Source organism: Elephas maximus, chromosome 2 (assembly GCF_024166365.1).
Source record: "Elephas maximus indicus isolate mEleMax1 chromosome 2, mEleMax1 primary haplotype, whole genome shotgun sequence".
Lineage (NCBI taxonomy): Eukaryota > Metazoa > Chordata > Mammalia > Proboscidea > Elephantidae > Elephas > Elephas maximus.
The window spans coordinates 89960703-89985419 of NC_064820.1; the positions used below are offsets into that span (position 1 = coordinate 89960703).

Below are 24717 nucleotides of genomic sequence, written 5' to 3' on the forward strand. Positions count from 1 at the left end.
GAAAAATAGCAATACATACAGTGTTGCTGCTGTTGTTAGCTGCTATCTCCTGGTGACCCCATGTGTGCAGAGTACAACTGGTCCACAGAGTTTTCAGAAGCAGATCACTAGGCCTGTCTTCTGAGGCACCTCTGGTGGGTTCAAACCACCAACCTTTTGGCTAGTAATTGAGTGCTTAACCATTTATACCACCCAGGGACTTCATAATACAAAAAATGCAATAGGTAGAAATAAATATAGAAATAAAAAAAAGGATATAGATGGTCTTACAAAGCTAACGGATACTTTAAAGACCCCCACAATATGAATATTGAAAAAAACCTAAGGATAGAAAGTCATGCATTGTATTATTATTTAGCAGTCATAATATAAAAATAGCAATAAATAACGAAATAATTTTCAGGAAATGAAACGATGTTTTTCTGAGATCTGTGTGGGTAGAATATTCACCATGTAGTAGTGATAATAATAATTATACTAAATATAAAAGATAAAAATTAAGTTGAATTCCAAAGAAGGCAAATTCAAAGTAAAACTATGGGGGAAAAAAAAAATTCATGTTTCATAGTGAAGTAATATTTAGAAAGGGATGGTCTGATAGGAATAATAATAATAATAATAACTAGCAAGCAATAGATAAAAAATTAAGAATGTGTTTGTGAAATCAGAAAATGTATGTGGCATTATTTTAGGGAAGCACATCTCTGGAATTCTCTGTTGGGTTTTTGGCAAGCCTGTTGAATAAATATGTAGGCTTCTTGGACAGATTCTAAATGAAACAACTAAAATGATGAAAGAAGTAGTTTACAAGGACAGCATGTCAGGAACTAGAGAAGGAACATCATGGTTTACAAACACTTGTAAATTTGAGGAAACCAAATTATTTAGCTGTGTATAAGGTTGCACAGTTATGAGTATGTTAATTTAAAAAAATTCCCTGGCAATAATGTTAATTATTTTCCAGTTAGAACCTTTTGGACAAATGATTCAAACATGAGCAAGTATTGAGACTATTAGACAGCCATTCTAGACATTCACAATAACTTAAACTATAAAAAATAAATATACAGATCTTAAAACACACAGAGGTCCATCTGAACAGGGCATGGGAGGTCAGAGCATAATTGCAGAAATTTCCTCTCCCCCAGCTGCACTTTAAATTGAGAAGGGACCCTCAGTGGATTGAAGGCTTTGCTGTAATTGTGCTATAGTGAAAAGGTCCCTGGATTTGGATCTCTAAGACCTCGATTTGTATGCTGATCGCTTCTTCAGTTCTCAGTCTGTGTCCTCATCTGTCAATGGTGACAATAAAAGCCTCTAGGTTGTTGTAAGCTTTGAGTGAGCTTTTGTATGTAAAAACATATTTTATGTACTTAAAAGCACTGCTGTTAGTGAGGTATCAGTATCAATTATTATGATGAGCTCTATGTGTCAAAGCTATAGGATGAGGACTGTCAGAGAGAATGATGCCTGGGACGAGGCTATTATATCTCTTACCCTGCTCTGGAGGAAACCAGCTCTCCTCTGGATCACTGCTTACCCTGCAGCCCTCTTAATTGGAAACAGTTTTCTCTCCCATAACTCTTAGGCCTGAAGGTGTACTATGAGTACCCCTTGCTACTCAATGACACTTCTTGAACATTCTTGTTCCTTCCTCTCTAAAAACACCCAGTTTAACTCCATGTCTTAGATCTTTATTCCCCACAGTTTATCCAGATTATAGTAATCTCTTGGTCTCTATATCACATCCCCTCATTTCTTGAAATTTCTACTTCCGCTTCACTGACATTCTCTCCAACATTTTCCTAGAATAATTCAGTTTGCAATTCCAACACACACGGATAATATTTTCAACATCGGATCATTCAGTGCTTTGACTCTTCTCTTTCAAAAATCTGTCTTCCTCCATTCCTCAGTCATAAATCCTATGGTCATACTCCGGATTTTATAATTACTAGCAATTATAATCAAAGAGGCCCTGGTGGCACAATGGTTAAGGACTTGGCTGCTAACCAAAATGTCAGCATTCAAACCCACAAGTGGCTCCACAGGACAGAAAACTTGGCCATCTGCTCCCGTAAAGATTACAGCCTAGGAAACCCCGTGGGGCAGTACTACTCTGTCCTATAGTGCAGAATCAACTCAACAGCACAAAACAACAATCCAAAACCCATTGAACTTACTGATGAAGATCAAAGACTATACCTTCACTATGGATTACACCTCAACATAAAGAAAACAAAAATTCTTACACCTGGACTGTCTTAATTATCTAGTGCTGCTGTAACGGAAATACCACAAGTGGATGGCTTTACCAAAGAGAAGCTTATTTTCTCACAGTAAAGTAGGCTAAAAGTCCAAATTCAGGGTGTAGATCCAGGAGAAGGCCTTCTCTCTCTGTCGGCCTTCACATCCATCTTCCCCCAGGCTAGGAGCTTCTCTGCGCAGGGACCCCAGGTCCAAAGGATGCACTCTGATCCTGGCACTGCTTTCTAAGTGATATGAGGTCCCCCAGTCTCTCTGCTCGCTTCTTTCTTTTATATCTCAAGAGACTGCCTCAAGACACAATCTAGTCTTGTAGATTGAGTCCTGCCTCACTAACACAACTGCTGCCCATTCTCCCTCATTAACATCACAGAGGCAGAATTTACAACGTATAGGAAAATCACACAATACCAGGAATCATGGCCCAGCCCAATTGATATATACATGTTTGGGGGGGGGGCATAATTCAATCCATGACATGGACCAATAAGCAACATTATGATAAACTGAGAAAATATTAACTTTTCAAGGATTTCATTTCACTTGGATCTACAATTAACACCCATGGAAACACAATTCAAAAAATTAAAAGATGTACTACATTGGGCAAATCTGCTACAAAAGTCCTCTTTAAGGTGTTAAAAAGCAAGGATGTCACTTTGAGGACTAATGTGTGCCTGACCCAAGCCATGGTATTTTCAATCACCTCATATGCATGTTAAAGCTGGACAATGAATAAGTATGGTCAAAGGATACAACCCTGATGGACATCTTGTCTGACTCTAAACCATCCAGTATTCCCTTGTTCTGTTTGAATGACTGCCTCTTGATCCATGTGCAGACTCCTCATGAGCACAATTAAGTGTTCTAGAATTCTCATTCTGCACAATGTTACCCATAATTTGGTATGACCCACACAGTTAAAGGACTTAGTATAGTCAATAAAACACAGGTAAACATCTTTCTGGTATTCTCTGCTTTCAGCCAGGATCCATCTGACATATCTGACATCAGCAATGATATCCCTATCGGGATTGTAGGAAGACTCATTAACAACCAGCCTTATTCAGAGGCCACAACTTTGCTTGCTGAAAAGTAAAGAGAACTTGAAGCACTTACTGATGAAGATCAAAGACCACAGCCTTCAGTATGGATTACACCTCAATATAAATAAGAGAGAAATCCTCACACATGGACCAATAAACAACATCATGATAAACACAGAAAATATTGAAGTTGTCAAGGATTTAATTTCACTTGGATCCACAATCAACACTCATGGAAACAGCAGTCAAGAAATCAAAAGATTCATTGCATTGGGCAAATTGGCTGCAAAAAACCTCTTTAAAGTGTTAAAAAGCAAAATGTCACCTTGAAGTCTAAGGTGGCCTGACCCAAGCCATGGTGCTTTCAATCACCTTATATGCATGGGAATGCTAGATGATGAATAAGGAAGACTGAAGAAGAATTGATGCCTTTGAATTGTGGTGCTGACGAAGAATATTGAATATACCGTGGACTGCCAAAAGAACAAACAAATCTGTCTTGGAAGAAGAACAACTAGAATGTTCCTTAGAAGAAAGGAAAGAGACAGTACGTCTCACATACTACCAGGAGGGATCGATCCCCTGAGAAAGACATCATGCTTGGTAAAATACAGGGTCAGTGAAAAAGATAAAGACCCTCAAAGAGATGGATTGGCACAGTGGCTGCAACAATGGGCTCAAGCATAACAAGGATTGTGAGGATGGTACAGGACTGGGAAGCACTTCGTTCTGTTCTCCATATGGTCACTGTTAGCCAGAACTGACTTGAGGGGACCTAACAACAACAACAATGCCTAGCATATCGATTTCCAAGCATTCCATTTCATTTTTGACAACTTCCTATTTTCCTAGATTTATACTTTGTACATTACACTACCCAAATACTAATGGATGTTTGCAGCTGTTTCTTCTCATTTTGAGTCATGCCACATCAGCAAACGAAGGTCCTGAAAGTTTTACTCTATCCAAATTACTAAGGTCAACTCTGCCTTGAGGAGGCAGCTCTCCCCTAGTCTTACTGAGTGCCCTTCAATCTGAGGGGCTCATCTTCTGGCACTGTATCAGACAATGTTCCACTGCTATTCATAATGTTTCCAATGGCCAATTTTTTAAGAAGTAGACTTCCAGGTCCTTCTTCCTAGTCTATCTTAGTCTGGAAGCTCCCCTGAAACCTGTCCACCACGGGTGACCCTGCTGGTATTTGAAATACTGGTAGCATAGCTTCCAGCATCACATCAACATGAAAAGTCACCACAGTATGACAAGCTGACACAGGACTGGTAGATAACAAACACAGAAAGCACTTTAAATCCTGCCTTTACTTTAACTCTGTATTTTTAACGGTGCTCTTCTAGAGTTGTTGAGAAATACTTTCCAAATAGGCTCATCATTCTACAACACACATTGTAAGAAACAGTAGTGTAAGAATGTGAGAAACAAAGCTTTAACGTTCTTGAAACTACTTCTGACCTATTTTTTGTATAAAAATTATATTCCTGTTTTAAATGCTCAGGTTCTTCTTAAGGAACATTAATGTTGTAAAGGAAAATAGTTTAACTCAATACATATTGAGAATCTGTATTGAGGTTTTTTTTGTTAGTTTACTTTTGTACAGCATTGTTTTGAGCCTCAGCTCTGTGGGAAGTACAAAATATGAAAAGAGAGCTTCTCATATAAACATTAAAGCAGTTTGAATGGCAATTTGCTTTTCGTTTACCTATAGGCAAAATTTCACAAAAGATATCATTTACAAGACAAAATTTACACTACGGAAAAGAAAAGGTGAATAAACAAACAGGAAAAATAGTGTGGATAAAATCAGAGTTCCAGTAGCATTTGGAGAGAAAAATGTGAGGGGAGAAGGACATCACAGATGTGAACACAGATAGAAGCCATCCGCTGATAGCGCAGTCAGCTCTACTTTACAGAAATGGATTAGTTAACTTCATATAAAAACGTCCTCCAGGGTTCCCACTTGACTATTCTCCCTTTTCTGCTCAAGTGTCATGATCCTATTGTACCCTCGTTATCCTCACAAAATCTCCAGTATTAGTAAAATATAAATGGCCATCCTGACCTAAACATACGAAAGTACTTAAAGGCTCATTTTACATTCCCCAAAATAAACTACTTATCAAATATCAAGCATAAACCTTAAGGAACGCATGGTGGCCAGAGATTTAGAGATTACCTTCAAATTAAGCACATTACTGTAATAATGAGAGATCTAGGGTTTTCCATTTATGAATGGTATACTGTATTAAATTCTCTTCAAAGGAGATCAGTTTGATACTGACCTGTTTTAGAAAACAGAAAAAGTAAAGCTAAACCATAGAGTCAATCTTCTTTCTCCATAGTAACAACCACATTCAAAGCTGCTTCAGTGCTTAAAAAGCCTTCACCTACATTCTTGTACTCAAATCCTCCACGCTACTTCATGCACTGTAAATCTTCTTTTCAACAAATCCTCCACAGCTGTTAGTACTATCAGACACATTTTTTACAATAAAATAGCAGTGCATTATTTCCTAAAATATAGTGAAATAATTGCAGAATATTTTTCCTGCATTGTGATGTCGACTTTTTTGCTACAAAACCGAATTCCGTGTTATGTGATACCTTCATTCGTTACTTTAGAGAACAAAATCAATAAAAAATGCAATAACACCTTCTCTACTTGATGGAAAAATAAAACTTTTCAAGTAAGTAAATTCATCAGATATCTGAAGATTACACCATTAAGCACATGTTTACAACCTTAAACATTTTCGACAAAATCTTTTTATATAATATACACACTTGGCTGCTTTTGTACCTAGACAACATTGAACGTGTTTAAGTGAGCTTTTTCTGGGATGCCAGAGCATTACCAGCATCGGTTATAATATTCTCTCATACAGTAATGCTTTCAGATCTGTAGACTCCACTCTACCCCCTCCCATTTACACTAAATGTCCTCAATTTTTTGCCCTGTAAGACATCACTGACTTTTGCAAGTTTTTTTTTTTTTCCATTTCCACTTTGTCTAACAGCTGACACATTTTACTGCTCTGATTAAGCCTGACCTACTACCTTATATGTCTTCTATTTTCTGGATCCAGTTTATAGAGGGTCCAGGAACCCGAAAACCAAGAAAGAATGTATGATCTAATGTCCTAATGTGACATCTATTTTGGGTGGCCAGGAGTTCCTGATCCCTTCCTCTAGGCTCTCAGCTCTATTCCACATGGACAGAGCTGCAAGGTAAGTGACTTCTCTGTAAGTGGGGTGGACATACATTAGTGAGATCTGATAATTTTAGCCAGGGCGCGGCAATCAAATCAAGGCGTAAACACTCTGAGTTGCTCCAAAATTCAGGTGTCATTTTATTTGTGTGTATGCTTTAACCCTTAGGATCTGAGAAGCAGGAGTTTCACATTATCACCCCCACAACCACACACACACATGCAAACACACACAGGAAGCTAAATTACAAATTTTACAAGGCTTGCACCCTTTTAGTAGGGTCGCTATGAATCGCGGTCGACTCTACGGCCATGGGTTTAGTAACGATGACACAATGCCATTATCAATTTCATAGTGGGTGATATGCCCTAGTTGTTATCCAACAAGAAAATGAGAGAGAGAGAGCAAGTGAGCATTTTTATTTTAGGAGAACTCTGACACAGAAGGGTTGTCACTGAAGAAAGACTGGTTGGCATGATGCCAGTGACTATAAAAAACTGAGAGGACTTGTAGAAAGGGTGTAATGGCAAATCTGTAACATGGCTTTAAGGGCTATATTAGCAGACGCTAGAACTAATTCACGAGGAAAGGTGATCTGTTAAAGGACAGTTAAATACAAATAAATGATGTCAAATCACTGACAGTTATTGATACAAAATAGGCATGTAATATATAGGAATGCCAAAATGATAAGCTTTATCTATGATGTCATTTAGTCTCTCCTGGTCACAGGATTTGTTTTACCATGTTCTTAAGAAACCTGCAAGCTCTAGGAAATGTATATTTTATCATTCTAATAGAGAAAAAAATTTGTATACATGCTTTTTTCGAGTGTGATAGATGTTTAAAATAATATACAGCTGAATGTTTATATCCATGTAAATAACTATATCAGGATTTATGTTTATAAAATCTGTAGTTGGTATGAACAGTGAAGACACAAAGCCTGCTAAAAATCTCAATAATAATTGTTTTTTTATGAGCACTTCACAGCTCTATGGGCATTTCCATTGGAAGGTACTCAGGAGACTTCTAAAAAGTAAAGATTCAACATAGATGTGCCCTTGTTCGTGGCAGTTAAAGCAACTACGTTTCCAATTTAAAATCCTTTGGTCCTTAAAATTCACCCTCTCTCTTTCTCAGGGTAGCACTGAAAGCTAATAAATAACATGAGTTTCATATAGATTACAAAGTCACTTTATCTCAAGACTTTAATTTACTAGTTCATGTCCTGTATTTTTTCCATCTTTCCTTTGAGTGAGCTCTGTTGATTATCCTGACACCTGCTGGTAAGGGCACAGTTGATTCCAGTCTACTCCTTTCCACAATTCTGTCAAATCAAAGACCCTTCAGATGTATTTTTGGTGACAATTATGTGGTAAGTCACTCAGTTTAAGGTTTACAGTGCTTAATGTCTGACACATCATTTAGGAAACCATGGGAAAAATATAACAATCACTCCACTTCACACAGCAGCTATTTGACTGTCTATAAACGCATGTTTGCTTTGATTAACCAAAATCATTATGTGGGCTATGATAACAAACAAACAAACATACTACATATCTTCCTTAACACAGATGAGAATTGAATAATATGGTTTGTCTTTTGTTTTTCTTTTTTTCCACATTAACACCAGTTTTCAGATTACTTAGGAAATAAACCCAACTGGTGTAGCAGTTAAGTGCCACGGCTTCTAAACAAAAGGTCAGCAGTTCGAAACCACCGCTCCTTGGAAATTCTATGGGGCAGTTCTGCTCTGTCCTATAGGGTCGCTATGAGTCAGGATCAACTTGACTCCAGGGCAACAGGTTTTGTTTTGTTTTTAAATATACAGAGTGGTGCCTCGGTGAAGCAGTGGTTAAGAGCTCAACTGCTAACCAGAAGGTCAGCAGTTTGAATCCACCAGCCACTCCATGGAAACCCTATGGAGCAGTTCTACTCTGTCCTATAGGGTCGCTATGAGTCAGAATCACGATGAGTTTGGTTTTATATAGAGAGTAAATTGATTAGCTCTGACAGAAGGCATTACACTAATTAAATATTTGCAAAATTCACTATCATTTTTTTCTCATTACCTACTGAGTTCTGAAGCCTGCACTGTTTTTTGTTTGTTGCTTTGTTTTGTTTTTGTTTTTTTGACAAAGATTCAATGAATCTACTACATCATAAATCATACTCAAAGCTATTGCACCTGCAAGCGTGTTCAGTAAACAACAAATATCAGAATTACTTTCTTAGGCTTTAGAAACCTCTCAGATGAGACAGGTTTTTTAAACTGTACACAAACAATAATGTACACAGTCCATCCCATTATTCAAAAGCTTTCAGAAGATAAAAAGTTTTCAAAATAAATTGTCTTTAATTAAAAACTTCATCTTAACATCAGTGAAATAAAGACTCTGGACTACCTATCTAGACTCCTGAAAAACTGTCAAACCCGTATTTCATAATAATATTGAGTCACATGCTATTTTATTTTAGTCACGTATATTTTATTACTTTATGTTGCTATAATTTTATGATGAAAATATCACATATACCTAGTGAAAACACAAGCTTTATTAAAATATTTATCAAAAATATCCTAGATCTGGAGTACATATTTAATATGAACATTGCTATCAATACATTTGAGAAAAATACAACAGAGTTTTAATTTAGAGAATAGTTCAGCAATGCAATATATTTGCCTGGATATGGTGATCTTCACAACTTCAAGCCCAAAGACAGAAAAACAGGCCATTTTAATTTTTCACTATTAAAAATGTTTTCCAAAAAACATATGTATTTTTAAAAAATTGCATTTCAATTCCAAGGAAACATTTTAGGAGTAATTGGAAAATCTTTTTCAGGACCAGAGGAAAAAAATGTGTGTTACATCATGGCAGTGCTATGGCATGACCAAGCGTTTGCATTAGCATCAAACTGTCACAGAACAATTCCTTATGTTCACTTAATTATCATTTTTAATTCAATATTTTGGAAATTATTTTTTAAATGTATCACCTGGAATCTGAAGTTGGCACTTATTTTTAAAGTATAAAATCATTGTTCATGTAAATTTGGTAATGTAGACACTAATGTGCAATAATATATAACATGGAAAGCTCGTTACTAGAACATAAATATTGCTATAGTAATCACAGAAGTACAGTGTTGTTATCTGGAGTGAGAGTGTTCAGGTACTAATTTATTCTCATGTAAAAGTAACTAAAAATTGCCACTGATTTAAAAAAAGGAAATGCAAATGCCAATGATTCATAGTATTTAGGACATGTCTAGACATTTTTAGACAGTGCCATTTGCTTAAAGACTTCAGGCACAAACTGCAGGCACAGGAACAGATTGCATAAGATGTCACGTGCTTCCTGCAACTGTATGCATGTTATTGGATTTTTTAGAGCAACCCATAATGATGAATAATTTAAGAGTTAATAAAATATTCAATCTGACTGATCCATTGGTTTAATTTTAAAATAAAAATGACCAATAAAAGGAGGTAGATATCCTGATCAAATCCCAGACATTAATGCAGGTAAACTGCAACCCGTGAATTAGGAAAATAATTTCTAAAGGGATGTATTAGATAGATGAGGTCTTTGCTTGGGGAGGGGGGAAGGAAACTTGTCAGTGTTAACACTGGCTTTAATAAGTTTGCTCAAAGTTTAATTGTTCAGAGCTTTCACGCAACCTGTACTCTACCTTCTGGAGAGCTGAAGGAGAATAAATTAAGAAAGGTGTAAATTTAACAAAAGGAGCTAATACAGAATGGTCTGTTTCTTTCCTAAAGCCCTCTTCATCTCTCCCCACAGGCTGGCTGAAAAGGAAGAAATCTGCTGAAGAATATGGAGTACACAGCTCCTGGAGCATTGTCCAGGAGAAATGCAATGGAAAGCCTGAACAGTACCTCCATCCTTGGATTGTCAGGCAAAGTAGGCAGTGCCCTTGCCAAGGTATCTACAGGAGAGGCCAAGCCCCTGATTGCCACGAGCCGGCACTCTTCGCGCCCCTAGGTTCCTGCAACCGGACCCATCGAGTCAAGGGCAGCCCCAGATGCTAGACCCACCTTCTCCTCCTCCACCCCGCCGCCCTCCACCTCCGCGCGGGAGCAGATGATAGCGGCGGTGGCACGGTGTAGGTGCGTGTGAGTGGGTGAGTGTGTGTGTCTCTGGCGGGAGGGGGTGGGGACGGAGGCGAGTAAGGGAGCAGAGAGAGGATTGCCTGCAGTCTCCCTCTTCCCTTTCTGCTAAGGGATCAAGGTCCAGAAGGAACCTAGAGGGGAATAAGAGAAAGGAAAAATCTCTGCGATCGGAGCACGGTCTTCATATCGCTAGAGAACTCGGGCGAGCAACTACAGAGTCATTACCATTCCTTAACCTTCAGTGGAGTGGCTGTCTCTGTCTGATAACTGGAAGGACACTTTGTAAACGCTGAGGCACACACCTACACACTGGGGAAAATAGGCACATTCTAGGAGAGGGAGCGAGGCCAATGAAATGCGCGGCCATGGAGCTCTGTTGAGAGGACAGCCAGGTTATCCGGCCAGCAGCCCCCGACTTTTCGACTCCTCGGCGTGAACACTGGCCCAACAGTCCACAATTTTCTAAGGCAAATAGATGGATGGGTGCATGGATGCATGACGTATAATATTCATGCAATGTCGAATTTCAAGTGGATTCGAGTCAACGCATTTTTTAATCCAAGTACCCTTTTTAAAGGCACAGCATTTTAAACCTTGTAGAGCACTCAGCTCTCCACTTGAAACAGCCTGCGGAGGGTTTTATTACCCGCCGAACCCTCAGAAGGGGCCGCCCGCATCAGTGAGCACAGGAGGGGCGCAGCTGCAGCTAGCGTGGCCTCGTCAGAGTCCCCCCTACTTCCCTGCCCTTTCCGACCCTACATCAGCCAGGGCTTGTCCGAAGACTGGGGCTCGGACCAAGGCTTGTATTGACAAGTCACACCTTGCAGAGGACTTGGAAGTCACCTATACAACTCAGCAAAAGACGCGTCGAAGTCCCGTATTTATTTTATTTATTTTTTTAAGACTAGGTTATGTATTGCATGTAAGTCATGGAAAACTGATCAGACTAGCTTTTACAACTTTTCCGTTTCTGGGCGGGGGCGCTAGGGTTGTTATGCTCGGCACTATTAGCAAGAGTTGCGCTCGCAACTAGAGGGAGTGCAGAGTAAAGAACGAGGACCCTGGGGGTTCCTTAGATTACAGTGTGGTTGTTGCTGAGACCCCCGGGTGAGGAGGAGGAAGAAAGGCGAACTGCTAGACCGGTTCCCACTTTACCCGCGGCCAAACTCTCAGTCCCAGTTCAGGAACAGCTCAACTCCAGCCCCGCACCAGAGAACCGCGCTTGGGGGCGGACAGCACTGCGGTTCTCCAGCCTCCGCCCGCATCTACCAGATGACATCTCCGGTGCACTCATTTCACCGCTCGGCTTCCTACCAAATCCTTGCCTGGCGCCTGCGACGAGCATCGTCTGCATTGCTCAGCGAGGGTTCAAGCGGTGACCCGATGGCTGAGGGAGCAGCGGAGTCGCTGGTTCCCGAGAACGCTTTCCGCTCCTGCCTACCCACCGCCCCCCTCTTTTCTCAGTCTCACCCGGTACCTCTCACTCTCCTCCCAGCTCAGCTCCGCGCACTCCGCTTTGACTTTGCGAGCACTTTCCGGGGGTCCCCAGGGCGCCTCCTCCGCGCCGCCCGCAGGGCTCGCTTCTCCCGGGGCGCTCCGGGGACGACCGGCGTCCCCCACGAGACGTTTCCCAGGGGACCCCACTTGCCCGCCTCGTACTCAGCAGCCCGGGGCCCGCCGCCTCACCTTTGCAGCACTGGGGGGCACAGAGGCTGAGCCCAACCAAAAGCCAGGCGGCCACCGAGCGAGTCATGATCCTGTCTCCCGAACGTGACCCCAGCAGGGCAGGGGTCGGCACGGAGGGCTGTGTGGCCGAGATGGCACCGCGGGGCAGTGGCAGAGCCGCCCCTGCCAGAGAATTCAAGAAGATGTCTTCTTCCCGCAGCTCCTCCTGAAATTCTTGAAGAGGGCTAGAAAGAGTGGTGGGCAATCTTCCCTCCTCTTTTTCCTGTGCTCCGGCACTCGGAGCAGGGCGAGCTCTGTGAACCGCTAGCGCACTCAGCCCTCTGCTGCGGGTGGGTCCCGGCCGAGGCGCGGCGGGCGGGGCGGGGCGCGGGCTCCCGCGGTGGCTCTGGTCACCCGCGCCGGCTGGCGGACTGACTGGCGGCAGGAGCGCTGGCTCGCGCTGCTCTCGCCGCCGCGTCTGCGGGGCTTCTGACTTGGAGAACAATGAAGCGTGAGCAGGCGGGGAGCGAGCAGGCGGCGGGGACTGCACTGTGTACAAACAGAGGCGGCGTGCCTGTGAGCTGGAGCCTCGCAGGCGCGCTCCGCGCTCCTCCGGTGCCTCCCCGCTCCCGCCCTCCCTCTTATTCCCCCTCTTGCCTCCCCCTCCATTCTCGTTCTCTCTCTCTCTCAAGGTGGCTCCTTCTGCTGGAAGAGAAAAGGGAGACAACCACAGACAGCCACACCCTGGCACCTGCCAATGTTTCTGAAGTTCTTACATTGCCTGTACCTTCTGCACACAGGCTGGTGACTCTGGGGTTAAGGGGGTGCGGGGGCACTCTTGGAGTCAGAGATTCTCTTGGTTTTCAGCACTGACTTTATAATTAACCACGTTAAGGTTTCCCCTGAAGTTCCGTCACTGTACAGCCAGGGAAAGTAGTTAGGAGATTTTGAAAAGTGGCTCTTGGGGCACGAAGGCTGCAGCGTGAGAGGCAGAGCCCTGCAAAGTGAACTGTGCCGGATTTCTTGGGAAATGCAACCTAGTCAGCAGTGAGACTAACCAGTAAAGACAGCTGCTCTGCTGTTCAGTCTGCACTTTAGTTAGCTTTTGGACTGGAGAGGGCTCATTTCTTCACAGAGGCAAAAGGGCGAAGGCTTAGGGCAAGCCAGTAAACGACATGCATCCTGTTAAGCCAACAAGTGTTTCAGGTGAAAAATTGTGGGACGAATTTGGGGACGGCACAAGAAAATAGAATGCCAGGACAGATTGTTAAGCTCAGTAAGGTGGATCAAATTTTCTTGCTACCCATCAAAAACAATAAAGGAATCGGTATTACAGTTATTTGCAGTGAAAGTGGCTGATCCAATACTACAGCCTATGGCTTACAAGAGTGCTTTCTTCACTGTTTTTTTGGTTAGAAGGGTTGCTTACTGTACATGAATTCAATTCTATTCCTGCAGTTGCAGGTACCAAAATGAAACAAGGCTCTTTCTTTCTTTTTAAATTTTCCCTAGAGTGGGAGGTGGCAAGAGAGACAGAAACATAGAAAAACTAAGGAAACATTCTTGAAGGCAAGTTGGTGAGTGGAGAATTTACTAAGGAAAAGGAAACAGTGATCAAATGGATATGCAACTTCATCTCTGTTTGCTGCCTTGAGCCCTTTACACTAGAATTTCTACCTTCCTTTTGGAATTTGAAATGAGATCAACGATGCAAGTGGGGATGGAAAATTAATACTACATACTCCTAGCCAGGAATTAAGGCATTATTCCACTGGCCAAAAAAACCAACTTTCAGAACAGAATTTGTTCAGAGCCCAGGTTGGGTCCGAAGGTTTTAAAAAAAAAAAAATTACTTTGCAAAGGAAAGAGAGAGAATCATTTATTTGCTGTCTCTTTCTATGCTAAAAGCCGTGGATATTAGAATAAGACAGCATTGTACAGAGTTGTAGCAGAGTAGCTTCCAACAACCAAATTCCCCTTTTCCGGTACATCGTTATTACTTAATTTTGAAAGTATGCTTTCAGTTGTGTTGTGGCATGTTCACCATAAAATACCTTTTTAACAATTTGAAATGAAATGTCTAACTTTAGTTATAGGTTTTATTTCCAAAGAATAAGTACTAAACCTGAAAATGTTCAATCAGAAACCAGTCTCTCTCTAACAAGGAATTTAAGGAAGAATTGAAGAGTGGGTCAGAGTTTTGTTTCCTATTCTCAATTTTTCTGTAATATCTGATCTTGATAAACATGCTGTTGTTGTTGTTAGGTGCCTTCGAGTTGTCTCCGACTGATAGTGACCCTATGCACAACAGAAGGAAACACTGAAACACTGCCCGGCCAAGCGCTCTCCTCGAAAATGTTGTTATGCTTGAGCCCCTTGTTGCAGCTGTTGTGTGATAAGCATGTTAGGAAGTTAAATTTTTTTTTTTTTTTGGACAGCAGTATATGTTATTAACAATTCATCTTTCTTTTAACTTAAAGAATGTCTTTTTTTTCCCCCCAGAACTCCAGAGGGCATAATACTACGTTAAAATGCCCAGATACGTGGAGAGGTGACAGTAAATGGCATTCTGCATCACCTGGCAGACAAATTTTGAAAGTCGCTGCCTGTTAGATGCCTCTGCATTCTTAAGTCCCATTTTTCAATCTCAATTTGATAAATGGTCTTGGACCCATAGCTCCTTGTGCACTGTTACATCTTTTTTTTTTTTTTTTTTTCCTTTTTTTACCCCTGATTGATAACAATCATCTGCCAATGAGCCTTTCCTTCTAAGGATTCCAGGTACTTCACTGAATTTATATTTATAGGACTCATTTCATTCTTACTAAACCCATATATAGCCTCTGCAGAAATGGAATATAAGAAATGTTAAAAGGCCACAAGAAACAGATTTTTTTTAAAAGTAAGAAAGAACAATACTATCTTATGAATCTTCTACCTCATATAAAGTGCTGAGGGGCCTTTACTAATTATGTATGACCTAGCCTATGGTTTTATAGCTTCTCTAAATATGTGTCTAAATTGTCAAAAATGAACCTACACATCACTCGAAGGCAGCGTATACCAAATTGTTTTCCAGGCCTATTTTTCCCCAAGATGTTAATCGATTCCTAAAAAGAAAAGAAAAGAAAAAAAAAAAAAAATCCACAGTGAAATAATTCTGGGAAATACTTCATATTAGAGCAGCCTCCTGGAGATTCATGATGAATATTAAAAACTCTGAAGGTTCTATGATTAAGAAACTTTTCCAACAGTATCTAATCCATCATTTTGCAAACTTTTTTTTTTTAATATGATAAACTTTTTTTCTCAAAATAACTGTTAGCATGCTGTAGATTTAGTGCTACAAGAAAAAAAAAAAAAGCTTAGGACATGTAGCCTTAAAGTAGAATAAAGTTTATCAGCAAAACAAGCTAAAATAGGCATTGTGGAAAGTTTGTTTTAAAAGAATTACTGTTATTGGCTATGAGTTTGGATTATGGGATAGGGAGTGTCTGAATTGAAATTCTTTCTCTACCAAAATAAAGTGGTAAGTGACAAGTCAGTGAATTGCTAAGTGATTAAATCCATAAAACGGAGTTAGTCATAGTGCTGAACTCATAGCAGTAGGTTGGAAAAGGGCTTACTTAGCATAGTACCACAGTACCAGGCACACAGTGATGATTATAATGATGATGAATAAGAAGACAATAATCACATACAGAATCCCAAAAGAAAGTTCTTCAACAGCTAATTATCTTCACTCCCCTCTGCATTAAATTATCTGAATAATGTTTAACATTCCTTTTTAATTTATCCAGCATTTAACACTAAAGGCAGCATACCTTATTGTCTCTGTAATTATTGAATGATATCTTAAAATGAAATGGATACAGGAAGAATCAGATTATTGTATCAAATTACACTCAGTATGAGTATTAATTTCTTTTTATTATTTTGTATTTTTATACTTTGTTTTTCATTTTGAAAACATAAATTTATTTAATATCTTTGGATATTAAACCTTAAATCAAATTTAAAACTTTGATTTCAGTTCTGTGAGACTCAAAGCAGAGAACTCAGCCAAATCCACCTAGACTTTTGACCTACAGAACTGTGAGTTAATAAATTGTTGTTGTTGTTTTAGACTAGCAAGTTTGTGAAAATTTGCTATGTATTTTTTTTTTTTATCAATAGAAAAGCAGCAGAGTAGTCACTGCTATCAGCCCGTTTTTCCAGAGAAGGAATAAAGCTTAGAGTGGCTTGGTAAATTGTTAGCTAGTCCAAACTTGCAAAGTTAGTCAGTGTGGAGCCAGCGATTGAACTTAAATTCTGATTCCAGAGTCCACTACACTCTGCTGCCAACAGTTATGGAGGATTCGCTGTATGCTAAACACTAGTGCATTTTTACATATATTTGTTTTACTAATCACCTCAACAACCTTTATGAGGTAAATATTACTTCCATTTTACAGTTGAGAAAATCAAGGATCAAAACAAGTAAACTGTCCAAGGCCAAAATGGCAGTAAAGGATGGAGTCAGGGCCTGCACTGGTCTGAATCCAGAAATAATTTTCATATCCATTATGTTGCAGCATCTCCTTAGGCAGCGGTCTTACTTATTTACCTACGTTTTTAAGGAGCTATAACTTTAATCGTCATTTTTTGTATACTCTGTTTTCTCCCTGAGTTTATTGAGTTATCATTTTAGAATACAGGTTACTCGAATTGTTACAAGAATATCGTTCTTGCCTCTCACTGGTCAAGAATGAGCGGATAAGGCATATAGTTTTCCACATGAGCAAAGGTTTATTGAAGAGACTTGCAAGTGGAGATGAGAAGGGCCTAGAGCAACGCACATCCCGGTCTCACAGAACAAAAGACAGGCCTGAGTTTTTACAAGTTCTTGGACGGGAAAAGATTCATATTTATTCATAGACACAGGCTGGGATATGTTAACTAATGTGCATGTGCAGCTGCTTTCCAAGATGGCTCCTGTCCTGGAGGCCTCTGGGATTCATAGCAGGACTTATTATGGGGTGTTGCACCTGCACAGTCTCTCCCTCCATGGGTTCAATTCCCCAGCTGGGGCTGTAGCCCCTCACTGCCCCTGGCGGAAGGTCACACAGCGGTCACAGGTGGATATTCTGCACAGGTCCCTCACCCTGGTTTACTCCAGCTGCTTCGGAAAAAAGGCAACTTTAAAGAAGTTTGCAGGCTATTTTTAGATACCCTGCCCCTTTCTTCTGGGGAATGGCTTTGTTTCTGCACCCTGACCCATTTCTTGTTACTTTGCAGATTTGGGTGCCCCTCAGTTCCTTGTCTTAATAAGTCCCTAGGTTCCACACCCAACCCCCTATTACCTCCCTTATAAAAAAAAATATATATATATAGTCTATTTCTTGCTTGACCTTCTTGCTTGACCTCTAACCATACCAGTTTCTTTGCTATTTCTCAAACACGCACCCTCCAATCTCAGGGCCTTTGCTCCGTCTTAGAATGAGTCAAAAGAATATTTTTAAATTCTTAATATATTAGCATATCTCAAAACGTTTTTTTCATGCTCCCCATAAGAGCCAAGATAAATCTTTTCTCCAGCCCTCTACTTGTGTTTTTATCGCCACCTAAAATGCCTTCTTAAAATCCTACTAGCTGAATTCCAATATTCCCACAAACCACCCTGAACTATTCCAGGGCCACAGACCCATTGTTTCTTAGAATTACCACTGCTTTGCATTTTTCTCTAATTGTTTCATTGTGTTAGCCTTATCTTTCCAAAGACTTTTAAATGGTTTTTTTTTTTTCCATTTAATTAACTCCATGCTTTAAACATAGCTGAGTGTTAGGTTCTAAACTTCTTCAGTTTTCTCACTATGAACACTAAGGAAAATTAATTTTTAAGACTACAAATTTTATACCACATAGCTAGTTCTTGAATTTCCCTGCTTGATCCTCTGTTGGATGGCATTTACAGACTCACCTTCAGAGCCTGACTCTGGTGAGAGAAATTTCTGATACTTCTAATTCTTTCCCTCCAGTTTCCATTAAACATGCCTCTGTTTCTGCTCAACCCATTTCAGTGACTTAGTTTTTAGCTTCTTAAAATATTTTTGAATAATTAATGCATGTATGTAATAAAAGTCCAAAAGTTACAAGAATGTGTACAGGGATATAAAAGTTCCCCTGCTAGTGAGATTCTCTCCTTACACAGAATTGCCTCCCCAGGGGGCAACCACGATTCCCCATTGCCCTCCAGTGATTCTGACTCATAGTGACCCTGTAGGACAGAGTAGAGCTGCTCCATGGTGTTTCCAAGGCTGTAAATATTTATAGAAGCAGTCTGCCACATCTTTCTCTGTCGGAGCAGCTGCTGGGTTCAAACAGCTGACATTTAGGTTAGCAGCCAAGCGTTTAACCACTGCACCACCTGGGCTCCTTGCCAACCACTATTAGCTAAGTAGCTATTGTTTGTGCATCTTTCTAAAGATATTCTAGGTATATACAAATATATACATAGTTATACACACACATAAATATATGTGTATGCATACATATATATGCATATATATTTATACATACCTACTGTTCTCAAATGTTACTACATCATATAACCATTATGCATCTTGCTTTTTTTTACATATATATTTAGGCACATGTGTGCAAGATGAATTCAGTAGGTTAGATTGCTTGAGGTTGCATTGTTGATTGGAGGGTATGTGTGTTTAGAATTGTGATAACCCACTGCAGTCGAGTTGATTCCAACTCATAGCGACCCTATAAAAAAGAAAAAAAATAGATATTGCCAAATTGCCTTCCATAAAAAAAAAGGATGTATGAATTCACGCTTCTATCTTTAACACATCAGAGAGCTTGTCGTCCGTCCTACATCCTGGCCAATACAATGTGTTAGCCGTCTTTGGTGTTGTCAGTCTGATAGATTAAAAATGGTATTTCATGGTTTTGGACATCTGTTATTATGGATAGTTTTTGGGCAACTTTTCACATATTTAAAAATAACCTATACTTTCTTTATGTGACCCGGCATTTTCATGTCTTTTACTCTTTTTTCTATTGGGTTGTTGAACTTTTCTTACAGACTTGTATATATTAAAGAAATTAACCCATTATGTGCTAAATTTTCCTCAATATGTCCATCTGGTGTTTGTCCTTTAACCTAGTTTACAGTTGTTTTGTTTGATTTTACTGTTCTAAAATGTTTTATATCTGGGGTGATGAAATTTATCCATCTGTGCTTTATGATCTCTGCATTTTTTATTCCTATGATATGCTGTCACCATTCTAAGTTTATAAACATATTCTTATAGTAGTTTTATGGATTTTATGTTTTCTTGTGTGTGTTTAAAATTCTTATCCAACAGATATTGATTTGTGTATGTACAGCTGATATAGATCTTATCCTTTTTCCAAAAAAACTAGCAGTTACACCTAAACATTTTGTTGAATAATCCGTGTCTTCTTGTAAGACTTGCCAACATAGTCACATACTAATTTTTTCTTGAACACATCCACCCACTCCTCACTTATTGACTATCTCGTTATCTGACATTTAGCATTTATCACAACAGTAAAAAATCCACTATCGAACTATTTTGTCTGTTAATGGTGTACGTCTGGCAGTAACGAACACCAAGGAACAAGGCAAGAGTAACACAGGCTGTAATGGTTAAGGTTATTTGTCAACCTGCTTGGGCCATGATTCTCAGTGATTTAGCAGTTATGTAATGATGTAATTTGGGAGTTATATAATGATTTGACAGTTATGTAATTATGTAGTCATCCTCCATTTTGTAATCTGATGCGGTCGTCCTCCATTTTCCTATAATGCAGATTTTCACATAATGGCCTGGTCTTTGAAACCTAACTATGTCGATAAGCGAGGAGTGGATGTATATTTGGCTCTGCTGGTGCCTTTGTCAATTACTCCCTTAGTTTGTCTTTTCATGTGCCAGAACCATACTCTTTTAATTGCTGTTGATTTAAAATGTGATTAATATCTGCTAGCGACGGCAATGGGTTTAGCGTAGTATACCTTCATTCCTCTTCTTTATACAAAATATTCCCTGATTAATTTTGTACACTAATTTTTTTTCCATATGAACTTTGGGGAGAGATTGTCTAGTTGAAAAAGGACAATCAACATATTTATAATATTAGTATTCCAATCTATGTACCCAAATTTTCGCTTATGTTCCTGTTGTTAAGTTTCTACCCAGGTATTTTTACCTTTTTCTGTACCTATCTGAGTGCAGGGTTTTTGTTTTTTCATTATATTTTTGTAACTTTTATGTTTTTAAGAATTTATGCAAAGGTTTATACAAAGATTATTAATGTGAGTGTATTAATGTTATACCCAGTCTTTTTATCAAAATCTGTTACTTTTTATACTGATTTTTCCATTGATTCTTTTGGCTTTTGCCTTCTATTTTCACTTCCTGTTTCTTTTTTCTGTCGAATTGTCTTACTGATGCAACATAAGGGCTAAGTAAATGGTTGTGTCTGTTCTGCTCCTGAGTCTAATGTGACCCTCCAGTGACATTTTGTGGGCTCTGAACCTGTCCCCTGGTCTCCTGTGCCAGGTGCAGGTACTATAAACATTTTCTGTCTATTTTGACATATCAGCATTTATTCAAAAAAGAATTTTAAGGAATGCAGATATCAATATCAAAATAGAAAGTAATTATTTATGAGTGTACAGGATAAGATAAAAGAAAAAAGAAGAATGTTTCCTTTGATAGGAAAGAAAGAGTGCTTGTAAAGATTCAGCAGGATTGGAGGCCCTAAATTTTGAGGTTGTATTTAACAGAAAACTGAACTCAATGTCTCCTGATTTAAAATAAAACAATCATAGCAACTTTCAGGCCCACCATAACAGTAACTATTTAAATATATGTTTAACTGGATTTAAAAAAAAAGTCATGAGAATACAAAACACAACATTGGGGAAAATATTAAATGACACAGGAAGCATTAAAAGAAGATGGAAGGAATACACAAAGTCACTCTTCCAAAAAGAATTGCTCAACGTTCAACCATTTCAGTAGGTAGCATATGATCAGGAACCTACGGTTCTGAAGGAAAAGGTCCAAGCTGCACTGAAGGCATTGACAAAAAACAAGGCTCCAGGAATTGACAGAATACCAACTGAGATGTTTCAACAAACGGACGCAGCGCTCAAAGTGCTCACTCGCCTACGTCAAGAAATTTGGAAGATAGCTACCTGGCCAACGTACTAGAAGAAATCCAAATTCATCCCTATTCCCAAGAAAGGTAATTCAATCCAATGCGGAAATTATCAAACAATGTCACACCAAAAGATATTTTGCTGAAGATCATTCAAAAGCAGCTGCAGTGGTGTATCGACAGGGAAATACCAGAAATTAAAGCTGAATTCAGAAGAGGATGTGGAAGCAGGAGTACCGTTGCTGATGTTAGCTGGATCCTGGCTGAAAGCTGAGAACACCAGAAAGACGATACTGCATAGTTTAAAGTCAGGAAAGATGTGCGTCAGGGTTATAACCTTTCACTATACTTATTCAATCTGTATGCTGAACAAATAATCTGAGAAACTGGACTATATGAATAAGAACGGGGCATCAGGATTGGAGGAAGACTTATTAATATCCTGCAATACGCAGATGACACAACCTTGCTTGCTGAAAGTGAAGAGAACTTGAAGCTCTTACTGATAAAGATCAAAGACCACAGCCTTCAGTATGGATTACACCTCAACATAAAGAAAACAAAAATCCTCACAACAGGACCAATAAGCAACATCATGATAATGGCAGAAAAGATTGAAGTTGTCAAGGATTTCACTTTACTTGGATCCACAACAACACCCATGGAAACAGCAGTCAGGAAATCAAAGACCCATTGCATTGGGCAAATCTGCTACAAAAGACCTCTTTAAAGTGTTGAAAAGCAAAGATGTTACCTTGAAGACTAAGGTAAGCCTGACCCAAGCCATGGTGTTTTCAATTGAATCATTATGCATGCAAAAGCTGGAGGGTGAATAAGAAAGACTGAGGAAGAATTTACACCTTGCCTTTCAGTTGTGTTGGGCAAGAATACTGCATACTAAAAAAAACTAGGGACTGCCAAAAGCACAAATAACTCTGTCTTGGAAGAGGTGCAACCAGAATGCTCCTTAGAGGCATGGATGACGAGACTACATCTCGCATAGTGTGGACATGTTATTAGGAGGGACCCGACCCTGGAGAAGGACGTTATGCTTAGTAAAATTGAGGGGCAGCAAAAAAAAGGAAGATCCTCAACAAGATGGATTGACACAGTGGCTGCAACAATGGGCTGAAGCATAACAATGATGGTGAGAATGGTGCAGGGCCAGGCAGTGTTTCCTTCTTTTGTAAATAGGGTCACTAGGAGTCCAACTAACTCAACGGCACCTAACAACAACATCTAGTTTGTGTTGGCATTTCTCTCTGTTTCTTCACTTTACAGCACTGCTAAAATTTGATCCAGAGATTTATTTGTTTAAAATGTGCCAGACCTCTGGGTTAATGTTTCAAGGGCCAAATATGAACCTAAATGAAGCCTAAATAAAAAAGGTCTGCACTATTTATAAATAAATGTCTAAATTATGAATAGATAAGATTTTATCGGATTTTCTTGATTCCATAATGGGCTGCAACTTAAAAGAAAAAAGCTCTCAGTAAAAAATCATTTGTTTTCACAATAGCCATTTTATGGAAGAAAAAGATAAATAATTAAAATGGAGTAAATTTTTGAAAATGGCATTTTGTCAAATGAAATGTAAAATATGTGGTTTGTGTCTTCAACTATAAGGAGTATAACATTTAATTTCTAGTGTTTAATATTGGTATCAATTATATTAATCCTTTCTGTAGGTAAAAGGATCTTATGGTATTTTTCCCAATATACAGTATAGTGGTTTTAAATATTTCATTGAATAAGAAAATAATATGGATGTCTCATATCAGAGTTATATATTTTCTTAAATTATCACTGTATTATTATATGAAAAATCTGAATAAAGGTTTTAAATTCATACAGTTCTTCAGAATCAGTAACGTCTATATTAAAATTGGGAGGATGAAAGAGAATATTATAGCCCTTACCAAGAAGAAAGTTATAGCATCTTGATCTTATGTTTGTGAAAGTGATTGAAACAAAAATGATAATTTGATCAAGTGATTCTTTATAACATTTAGAAGATATAATGACAGCATGCCTTTCTTGCTTAATTTGGTGATATGGGAATTTTAATTCATAGGGGAAGCTTTAATTTTCAAAAAAAAATGTGATATGAAGTATATATAAGAGACTATGATGTGAAATGTGCTTTCGCCTCATTAAAACCTTAGAGAATTCAGATGTTTCTGATTCGGTTCACATAATTATAATTTTCTTAATAGCATATGGATGCAACTTGATTTATAATGCAATTTGTTATCTGATATATAATGAAAAGGATATTTTAAACTGAAAAGTTATTAATTATTTAATAAAAATCCATGGCAATGTGGAACTTTGCTACCATCAACAAATAAAATGGAAAGAAAATCATTTATTTTCATTAACCCGTTTATTATGAGGAATACATTCTTGGATATGTTTTGTATAAAATAATTTAATGAAAAGTTAACATAAATCTGAAAGTAGAGATTACAAATCAGTGTAAAATCATGGATTAAAAAAAAATTATTTAGAAGATCCCTTAGATACTGAAATTGGACTTGAGTAAACTAAAAGTACATCAAAATGGAAGATATATATTCTTTTCAAAAAGTTTTAAAAAAGCATTTGCCCATTTTTTAAATAAAGGTAACAAGGATATTGGTATGTGAACTCTAACCCCTTTGTTTATGAGTAGAAGACATCATAGTAGTGTCTAGGATGAGGAGTGGAAAGTTTTCTAGTTTTGCTTATGACGGTTTGACTCAGTATCAGCTGAAAATAACCTTGCATTATGTTAACATTTTCCTTTCCCCTATTAAATAATGTCTCATTCTGCACTATGACCTGAACTGCTGACTCAGTTCTGACCAAGACTCTGCCTGGGGACCTTGGAGAATGAGGAAAAATACCAGGGAGTTTTTTCCTTAGAAAAGCCTTGGTTTTGATAAATTAGGTGGCTAGACCTCTGATTCACACATTTAGCCACTTTGTTTTAAATAAAGGGAGCTGCTAGGCTCTCTACTTCTTATATTTTTTAACCACAGCAATTCTTTTATTGTTTTATCTGCTTTATAGTTTACTGTATTTACATTATTATTATTGATCATTAAATTTTCCTAGCTTTTTTTTATTTTTATACCTTCAAATGCAGAAGAATAAACCTGTGAATTATCTGAACAGCTCATATTCCTAGCAAAGGAAATGGGCAGTCCT

General features: G+C 38.7%; 1 protein-coding gene across 2 annotated transcripts in view; it reads right to left on the reverse strand.

The window, feature by feature from the left end:
* The window catches only part of EDIL3 (EGF like repeats and discoidin domains 3), a 531833-nt gene extending 519017 nt beyond the window's left edge, over positions 1-12816 (reverse strand). For both annotated transcript variants that reach the window (XM_049867187.1, XM_049867178.1), the window contains exon 1: positions 12367-12816. In XM_049867187.1, coding sequence (XP_049723144.1) covers positions 12367-12433 — 67 coding nt within the window. In that variant the 5' untranslated portion in view covers positions 12434-12816. The remainder of the gene's footprint in view (positions 1-12366) is intronic.
* Positions 12817-24717: the final 11901 nt, after the last annotated feature.